The sequence below is a fragment of the Teleopsis dalmanni genome, chromosome 1, assembly GCF_002237135.1.
Source record: "Teleopsis dalmanni isolate 2A chromosome 1, ASM223713v2, whole genome shotgun sequence".
Taxonomy (NCBI): Eukaryota; Metazoa; Arthropoda; class Insecta; order Diptera; family Diopsidae; genus Teleopsis; species Teleopsis dalmanni.
Genome location: NC_051846.1, coordinates 188,230,675 through 188,241,576, shown reverse-complemented (window position 1 = coordinate 188,241,576; position 10,902 = coordinate 188,230,675). Strand labels below are relative to the sequence as shown.

The 10,902-nt window shown below is 25.3% G+C and overlaps 2 protein-coding genes across 5 annotated transcripts in view; one reads left to right on the top strand and one right to left on the bottom strand.

The window, feature by feature from the left end:
- The window catches only part of LOC119670810 (potassium voltage-gated channel protein Shaker-like), a 536,527-nt gene that overhangs the window by 186,547 nt on the left and 339,078 nt on the right, over nt 1-10,902 (top strand). The gene's annotated exons all lie outside the window — the stretch shown is intronic.
- Nucleotides 2,943-6,748, bottom strand: LOC119670819 (glutamine synthetase 2 cytoplasmic-like). 2 transcript variants are annotated; one of them, XM_038081239.1, is made up of 2 exons: nt 6,698-6,748; nt 2,943-3,156 (listed from the first exon to the last, which is right to left on the bottom strand). In XM_038081239.1, exons 1-2 carry the CDS (start codon nt 6,703-6,705, stop codon nt 2,958-2,960), a joined length of 207 nt encoding a protein of 68 aa, XP_037937167.1. In that variant the 5' UTR covers nt 6,706-6,748; the 3' UTR covers nt 2,943-2,957. The 2 variants fall into 2 exon arrangements, with proteins under 2 accessions (XP_037937167.1, XP_037937168.1); XM_038081240.1 differs by lacking the exon at nt 6,698-6,748 and adding an exon at nt 3,263-3,389.

The window sequence follows — 10,902 nt, the reverse complement described above, 5'->3', positions numbered from 1 at the left end:
ATATATGATTTGCAATATTTAATTTGTTAATATAATTACTTAAATTTGATTTCAATCTGATAAGCCTCAACTTAATCATTACGAAGTTATGTTATTAATCATTTCGAGGACGTTGCGCTTAATAAATCATTCAATTTTGAAATAAATTATACGTTCCTTTTTTTTATCACTCATTTACTTAATGTTGTAATTTCATTTACAGAAATGATTATTCCTTTTATATTAATATTTAGCATATTACGTACCTATTTTAATTTTTTATACCTGAAATAATTATCGCAAGCTATTAATATACTTAAGTGTTGAAATTTTATATTGTTTATCTTTGAAGCTATGGGTATCTGTTAAGCTCTATTTAATAAAACCTACATAATTGAGTATTCAAATTAGGTTAATTTGTGGGTGTAATATTTACATATAATTCAAGACATTAAGCAGGATATCAAATTTATAAGCGATTTATATATTTAATACATTAAAACCTATATTAAGACTTAGAAAATCACTATTTAACATATAGATGAGTTATTTTTAGGGTTGTTAATATTATTAATTGAATTATCTTTTACACACTTATTATAAATTATTTGTATTTTAGTAGGAAAGACTTTAAATATACTGTTGAATCAAGAAGTCTTAGGATATATTCAAATTCATAACACCCAAATAAAGTTATGTTAATTATGAAATTAATTAACTGAAGTAATCAATTAAGTTAACCTAACTTAATTAATGAAATTAATATACTGTGCATAAAACTGGTATATATTTTAGAATAGTTTATACAAAATTAATTAACTTTTGTGATGTATTATTTGTACTAAGTTCCTGCAAATCTTATAAATACGTATAAATTGTTATTAAATAAATATAAATATATGACTATTACTAAACTTAATTGACTGTTATATTAAGGAAATGGGTCTGGGTGATCTCAAGTATAGAGATATAGAGGTGTAAACAATTTTTTATTACACATTCAATATTTTTATTAAATTCTCGATTTCAATTTTATTTCAAAAGATATATATTGTACATGTATGCATTTTTAAGTTCATTGCTTCAAATAAGATAAATGAATTTATATAATTGATATTAATTTTGTTTGTTATTTGAAAGGTGAACTTGGGGGAAACCTTTTAAAAAATGAATACAATTTGCATTCATAAGTGATTTAAAATGACTAACGATTGAAGCCGTAATAAATTATAATAAGTGCCATTAAATCATTATGTAAACATGAACGTCCAAAGGTTACTCCCTGTAATGGTAGTAGAGGATATTCAAATTAATGGGTGTCAAATTAACTTATTCAAACAAATTGTTTAATTACATATATTTTGTATAAAAGTTATCCAACTACAAAGGGGAATGTATTGAAGAGGAAATTTGTAGTTATTTATACAGATTTTTTGTCATATATCTTTCCATTCGAAATTACTCTATGGATAGTACAGAACTAAAGTGTATAGTAAAAGCCATTGTTGTTAATTTTCGTTACTATTTATAGAAAATACTATTTAATCACAAGAAGTTTGATTTTAAATTATTATAAAAATTATGCAGACTGTGTTTATTTTTAATTACATAAATTTATAAATTTTAATTATATATATAATAAATTTTATAAATAAAATAAAAATTAAATTTATAATTTGAAAAAAATAAATTCGACTGAAATAAATCCTTTATATATCTTCATGATATCTTCATTAATTCTCGAAAATAGATCAGATTTTTAAGGATTATATATTTAATTCTAAAAAACACACCCAGAAACATAAATCCTTAACTTCATATTCAACTATAGTTTGATAGTGTGATCTTCATGAAAATATATATGAATTAGTTGACATTCTGTTAAATTCTCAACTAGTATTAATTATTGTTCTTATTATAATTAATTTTCATATTTTTTATTATGAGTATATCACAACATGTCAATATATTAGCGATTTTCAAATATAGGAAGAGGACGATTCACGTTTCTATTTCAATTAGTTTTTTAAGTGTAAGTATATATCAGAATTTTCTAATTTAGATTTTCTAAAAAATTATTGTTCTAATTATAATTAATTTTTATATTTTTTTATTGCCAGTATATCACAACACGTCAATATATTAGCGATTCTTAAATACAGGAAAAAGACGATTCACGTTTCTATTTTAATTAGTTTTTTAAGTGTAAGTATATTTCAGGATTTTCTGATTTACATTTTCAAAAAAATTATTGTTCTAATTATAATTAATTTTTATGTTTTTTATTACGAGTATATCACAACATGTCAATATATTAGCGATTTTCAATTAATTTTTTAAGTGTAAGTATATATCAGAATTTTCTGATTTACATTTTCTAAAATATTTTTAATTTTGAAATAAAAAATTTAATACTAAACGAATTTATTGCGCAAATAATTTAAAAACTACATTGAATTAAATTTATTTTTAAATCACATTTTGCAACCTTTATATCTCTTTGCGTAACATATATATTTAGTATCCTTAATACCCGATATTCCATTTATATGATTTAAACGATTTTTAATTTTCACTTTAAAGTATTTTTTGAATAGAAAAGCTATTCTTAACAGGATTAACACAGTTATCAATCTCCTTCTTCTTTGAATGTAAATTAAAACTACCGATTAAAGACATTCCAAACACTTGCTAGACTCAATTTTAAATTGATATTTTACAGAGTGAACATTTACAAACAAATTATTCAAGAATTTCATTTTTAAATTTCATTATTTAAGCAAATTTAACAAAAAAAGCAATATTAATATATTAGTTTCCACTTTCACTGAATAAATTATTTAACTCGTTAAATAATTCTTTAACCTAATTCATAAACTCTACTAAAAATAATAATTCTGTGATTGCTTATACTTTCTTTATTTGCTTCAGTGAGAACAAGGATACAGCATTTATTATATATCCTTAAAATAATAACATTAACTGTACTCACCACTTGGTTTCGTTGGAATGAATTCTAGGGTTCTATCCTTGCTACGTAGATCCTCGCCAGTGCCATCGATCCAAACGTACGTAGCTTGTACAATATTCTCCTCAACAGGTAAGTCCAAATAACGATCCAGAATCGTTTTGTTTATATGAGCATTAGGTGAATCAGTTAGAATTCTAGCCGCCATACTAAAAACATTTAAAAACAAATTTATTAAAGTATTTCACACGCCATCAACACTTCTCGACTAATATTTCACGGATATATTTCGATTAAACTATAAACAAATTGTACCTTGAATTTTGGTTTTATTAAGGAATGACTTCAAAATGAAATGCAACGAGAAAATACTTTTTTCAAGTATTTATTTATTATGTGTAATATTTTCGAATTTTCGAATTTGGCGGTATCGTTACTGAAACGCAACTAAGTGGAAACTTAGCGTTTCAAGTCAATTTATAACAAAAAAGAATCATTTATTACTTACATTGTCAGTAAAACAAAAGCAAATAATAACAATAACAATAACAAGCGCAAAAGCAAGAACAAAAACAGTTACAGAAACAACAACTACCACAATGAAAATAAAAGCAAAAACAAAAACAAAAACAAAAATTATTCGCAATTGCGACAATAGTTTTTGCATGGAAATGCCGGCATGTCGTATGAGTGATACAACCGCAATGCCACACACACATACACACGCATACATGCGAAGCAATAAAATCAGTGGCGTTTAAAAAATTTATTATAACGAAAATATAAAATAATTGAATTATGAATAAATAAAACAAATAACAAACATACTGGGAGAAAGATTTAAGATTATTAAAATAATTTTTTTCATTAAAATACATAGAAAAATAAATTGGATATTGTTTGTTTAAAAAAAAATCTTAATTTATGGAGCCCATTAGTATGGTCAGTGGGATAGTATAAATAATTGACTTAGTTGACGAATAAAAATAAATAGATTGTTATGTTTCTATTAAGTATTTGTGTACTTAAAAAATATCTTACCAAAATACTGGGTGCATCATATCAACATGCCTTAATCTCAGTACATGATGCCTTGATCCGAAAGACGAAAAATATTGTATAGGTGAAGGGGTAATGATATATAGTAACTTATTTCAAAAAGACTATGTAAATCAAAATTAAATCAGTAGTGAAATACTCGTATAATTTTATTTATGAATACTTATACGCACCGTGGAATAAATACACTATTGTTGAAAAATCATTAAACATATCGATTCAAAGGACAATTATAGAAAAATGGTGCGTGATAAAAGAGAAATTGTTTTGAAAAAATTTTGGTTTAACAAAAAATATTAACAAACAAAATTATGACAAAATCTAATATTTTGCAAAAAAAACTATACAACATTAAACTCTAACACTTAAGTTCTGAATGCATTGAATTTATTTAAGATACTCTATAAACTAATGCAATATTATCGCTTATTGAACTAAAGGTTTTCCCCAATATGCAGTTCTTGAACATACTGTAGGCGTGTGGAGGCTTAACCTACACATTTATAAAAGTACATTGGAAAGATATAACCGGTCTTTAAACGAGCTGAAGTTGTTATTGGGAACAAAATACATTACCTTTTTAAGAAATTTAAATTTTTTTGTTAGAAACACTTTAATTTTTAAGGCAGTTTAATTTCAAGTTCATAATACCATAAATTCATAAGGAACAAAACTATTAAAGTATCATATAGGGCACTGTTTTTATAATGTTCCTGCATTTAAAGTAATTAAGCAATAGTAATTTGAAAAATGCAATAGTATCCGTATTTCATTATGTCAATATATCTTTTAAGTTAGAACAAAAGAATGAAGTTACATACAAAAATTGAACAAGAAAAAACCATTTTTGTGAGAAAAATAAAAAAGAAAATAAAATAATAATATTATTTATCAATAAATAATACAAATAGTTTAATTATGTTTAATTAAAGACTTGATTCAGTATGATGAGAATATACGGTACCTGATGGCTGGTTAACCCAATTTCTTTAGACTAGAGAGTTTTGTCGCAATAGCAAGTAATCTGAGTAAATAAGTAACATATCTTTTTAATATAGGTTCTAACATACATATTAAGCGTTTTCATCTTAACTGATAAATGCGTTATAAATCTTATAAAAGTATTAAGTTATCCACGTTATAAGTTAAGTGTCAAATCTTGTATGAAAAATCATTTACACAAAAAAATGAAAAATCATTTACACAAACTTCATACATTTACATGAAAATTTTACTGAATAAATTTATCGCATAAATTTATATGTTGCCAATTCAGAGTTGCATTTCAACACAAGCAAGTCATTTACAAAAATATTATGTAAATACTTTTGTTTGAACTTTTTGAACTTTTTAAACGCAAAAAATTATACATTTGATATGCTTAGATGAGTATCCTTATTGAATATGATATGGTACACAAACCACACTAGAGCTCAAATAATGGTCTAATATTACAGATTAGTGTTCATACGTAGACCGGAAGGAATCCCCAACGGACCGCAGTAATCAGTGTACAAACAACACTGAAAGGCACAACTCCCTTGTTTAAGTGGAAGTGAATCTGGTAAGTTTATAAACTTGGCTAAGTCCTTAATATTTCAAAATATTACTATTTTGAATAGTAAAAAAGGGACAACAACAATTTTTAGACTTCAATTAGCTGAAGATAGTCATTGACTAAGAAGGTGAAACAACTTCAAAGCGACAACCATGACAACAGTCTTTATAGGATAGATCGTAGTGCTGAGTAATTATCACTTTAGTGTAAACAGCTGACTGCTACTTTTTTGTCCAGTTTGGGTCAATAAAAATTAAAATCTGACAAGAATATTCATCTACCTAGGTTTGTTTGACTTGTGTTGTATTATACCCTCAAAAAATTGCTGGTGGAGTATTTGGATAGAATATTAATTAAAAAGCTTTATTCAAATATCTGTTTTATATTCACATTTAATTAATCTATTCTAATCATTTAGTAAAATAAATATTTTATATAGAAGGTTATTTCAATATATATTATATATATTTTAACTATTACTAATAAGTACGTAATATTTTTATAATTCACAATTAAATAAAAACTAATATTTGGATTATATTTTTATAAATTTAACATAATTAGTTAATATGTAAAGTAAAATTTACTGGTTTGAGAATTTGTAGGTAAGTTGTTATATTTGAGCCACATTGCCTTTAAAAAGTTTTAAAAGAACTTTACTAGTTTTAAAAAGAAATGTTTATTTAAAACTCGCACAGTAAATATCTCACAAAAAAAAATATATCAGTTATAAAGAAGGGACTCTTTAATGAATTCAATGAGTAATACTGCTTTGATACATTTTAAGATACATTTGAGGCATAGTTCTGATTTTTATCTTTTAAATCATATAAATATGATTGATATTTATACTGATTCTCATCTCATGATTCTTTTATCGAATATATTTCGATGCCATTGTAAATATTTTTAATACCGTATCAAGGCAAAACATTAAGTTGAATATGTCTAAATATTTTTATTTGTGATTAAGAGTGAAAACAATGTCTTTAGAAAGCACGACTGTTTGAATAATATTAAAAATTATATACACTTTAAGTTTTTATCCTTTCTTTTTAAAAGTTTAATGCACTGCTCAACCATATTCATTTATAATATTAATATTATTTTTATAGAATTTGCATATGACTTACGGATTCATTTTGACAGATTTTTTTTATTTTACTTGTCACTTTTTAAAAAAATATATTTAATTTTATTTAATTTTATGTAAGACTGTTTTAAATTGTCTTTCTTTATGCACAATTTTAAAAACTGCAATTTCACTGAGTTTTTATTGAAAAAATGTTTGAAGCAGTTGAACTTCTTCACAATCGAAATATTTACGTGTTAATGACAAACGTTTTGATTTTGGTTCTGCTATTTATAGCTTGGTTTCTTAAATATAAAATTAAAATAAAAATTAATAAGAATATTTTCTTTTATTTAGTCTTTGTGTTTTTTGCGTACTATTAAAAAGTGCTAATTACCTATATAAGAAATCTCACTCTCTTACAATGCCCCAAAAGTGTAAATAAAAATCAGACACGAAACGAAACATTTAAATACTGACGTGACTTTGTTTGAAGATTCGTTAAAAAATTTATATGACAGTAATAAAACAGGCATAAAAATTTGGTATCTAGAATAAAAAATTTATTCTAGCCACTTCCAAATTTAGTTACATTCATTAAAGATGGCGTCATTAATATGGTGTCCTTCAGGTGTGACAATTCATGCTAATTAATGTAATTTTGTAAATTGTAATCAAAACTTGTTCTTTAGATAAATTAGCTTTAGAGGTACACTTTATATTAATAGATAAACAACTTTTTTTTTATACTAATTAAACAATAATCTTAATTAAGGCCGTGTGCGAGTTCGAGTAAATTGAGGTAAGGTTAGGTTAGGTTAAACCGACGATCCCAGGGGGATCCAGTTAGGCCCATAGGCCCATTGTGTTACCGTATTACTGAAAACTTAAAGGCTAAAACCATCTAGAACCCAAAAATTTAAGGCGACGCCGCGCATGTGCCGTACAGAAACAAAGCAGGTGGGAGGCACTTTCTTCATCCTCACCACAACTGCGGAAAACATGGTTGAAAGGGAGATTCAGACTAATATATCTCTGAGATAAAGGTAATTTAAATTTCCTATTTAGTTTATAATCATATTACGACATATTCCATGAATTAATTTTTATTTTAATAACAAGAACATTTTTTATTAAATTTCCTGGTATGAATTTATTTAACTCCAGTATTTAAAATAAGTTTCTTATAATTTGCTTAGATCAACGGTCAAAACAATAAAATCGATGTATTTTTAATGGATGATACGTGATTTCATCAAAAGAGTATTAAAGACATAAAAAAATTTAACAACAAGCACACGTTTAAATTAATTAACGTTTTAGTAAAGCTAACGACTCTGACAAAAAAAGGGAAGACAAGAAAATTGATTAAATACCCTTTATACAAATTAATTTCAAAAAAAAATGTGAAATAAAAATATGTCAGCTAACAGCACTAGAAAAATAGGATAATTTCAAAAAATAAAAAAAACATAATAAATATAAATATATTAATATATATTATTAATTTTTTTTTAATATAATATATATAAGATTACAATCGGGGTCGATTTTGACAAAAATGGACTTCTGAAATTTTTCTATCTCTGAAGAAAAACTCCTAAGCTAACCCTGGCAGTTTAAGGTTAAACTACCTCCAATAAGTTGTTGTCTCTTACAGAATCTAATAATATGTGTATCTTGGTTCAAGAATTTAAATCTCTCTTGGCTTAATGAAAGCTACAAGGAGATAAGAGACTACGTTTCCTGACAATCGCAGTGTACAACCAGATAGAATGGGCGTATGTTTTACTCTACAATTCCCAGAATATACGAAGGGTCAGCAGGTTTAATACCGTATTAAAATCTTGTTAAGTAAAATGTGTATTAACTTCATTTATATTTCCTTCATAACCATGAAATTTGTCAATTATAATTTGACGTGTCAGACAGTAAAAGGAAATTTAAACTAATCAGAAATACATTTTCTTTATACGAAAATTATTGTACTCTTTGTGTTACCAAGTTTTGAACTAACTTAATCTACTTCTTATATAATGTATTAAGGGTTAGCAAATTAATTTAAAACAATTTTTTACTAATATATTCGGAGGCTTCCATAGACGAATGATTTAATGACACAGTTTTTTTAATTTAATTTATATTATTATATATATATTACATTAGCTAATTACTAACAAAAACATATAAGTAGTAAAAAAAAAATATTAATTGTTTCGACTTAATTTTTAATACTTGAGCTACAATCCTTCAATGAAAATATAATTACTCCTTATATCTTTAGCAATTAAATAAAACATTTAATAATTTCTTTTTCTTATAACTATAATTTTTTTTTGGATTTAATATGTAATAAATCGGTACCCACTTAACACAAAGAATATTAGTTAATATTTTAGTTTATATTATTATACTATTAGAGGTTTTTGTGTTATAAAGGTTTTGAAGTTTATAATCTTATTAACAGTGTTGGTCACTGATCAATTGTATTTGGGGGTTTTGGGTTATGCTAAGGCCCCTATGCACTGTGACCAGTTTGATCTATTGTGCATCACTTTTTAATTTAGATATTTAATATATCGAGGAATGGAACCAGCTCCTTTGAAGGTAGTTTCCAAAGGACTTCATCCTCTAATTGGTATGTACCTAAAATTTTATTTCTTCTGTGGCCTAGTGCATTACAGTTGGTGATCAGATGATCCATAGACTCTTCCTCATCACAGCAAATATTAACAGTGCTACTTTAAGGTAAGAAAAGAACACTGTGAGTATTGTTACATGAACGTCTTATGTCCAAGTTTAATACAGATCCACTATCATATGAAGACTACTTAGTATATATATACATTTTAACTAATATTTTAAAATAACAAATTGGAATATTCAATATTATATATTCAATCTGCTCAAATTGTCAAAAATCATAATTTTTATCAAAAATTAAACATATTTGTTCATTTTATTCTCTTTTTAATTTGCAGGAAGGTGTAATTGATTATACTATTGTGTACATCTACTATCTACATCTACAAAAAATACTACAATAGACTATTCTTTAATATACATCTATTTTGTTAAAAGGCTTGGAGATATTTAGCTTGCTAAGTACTCTTCCGTCTATCATTAATTACTAGCATAAGATTTCGTTCATTGACTTTATATGGACCAATGGCTGTTATCTATTCACTATTCATTACAAAGCTGGCTTGCAAGAGGCATTAAAGTTTCACAAGGAGACTTTTGATGCGTTCTATCAATCATAAACAAACTGTACTATTGCATTTATGTCCCGCTGCAGGTCCTTAGTGCACGGTTATTTCTTGAGAAACAATACGAACAACATTGTTTGAAGATTTCATTGAAAATATATTATTAATTGTTATTCTATTTAAAATTTAAATACACAACTAATTCGATATGTCTACAAAATAAATCTTAAATCATTTTAATTTTTTTATTTCTTTAAATTTTGATTCAGACGTTTAAAATTCAAATTCAGTCTGTACATTGTACATGTGCGTGATTTTAAACAAGTTTGATGGCAATAAAAATTTAAACACGAGATTTGAGATACTTTATTTGCAAATAAAAATAAAAATAAAAATAAAAATATTAACAGTTTGTATATATATATAAAAAATAAATTATAATAAAGTAGAAGATACTAAATGCAAAAAATTTTGTTCGTTAGCCCTTCGTAATTCAAGAAAACTTAACGATAATTTTCAACAAACCGTTTACATGCAAATTGAATTTAATTAACCTTTTTAAATAGATTCCATTTGTATCTCAAACTATATAAAACTTCATTAGGATTAACAGTTAATAAACCATAAGAAAAACGATATTACAAACCTCATTTGTCGAAAAAAATGTCGTTGTTTCTAATTAGGCGCGTGAAACAATCCTAAACCTGCTCTGTAATTAACACAAATTCTTCAAAGATTTAAAAATTGATGAAAAAACAACGCAAAAACTTCATTAAATGTCTGTTAACAATAAATTTGCAGACTTATTATAATTAATTTATTAATAAAACTTAGCAAAATGAATTATTTAAATAGTCTGCACAACTCATCGAACATTTATTGCGTCAAAAACTTCAGACTTACCAATTAGTAATTATCAATCAGATAAAGATTTTAAAGAAGTTTTTCTATTAATAAAACCAAACTACGATCATTGGCTTTTTTTCGGTTGCACCAGCAGAAACGCTAAAATATAAAAAAATGCCAACAGCAATAAAAAATCGACGGAATTGCTTAG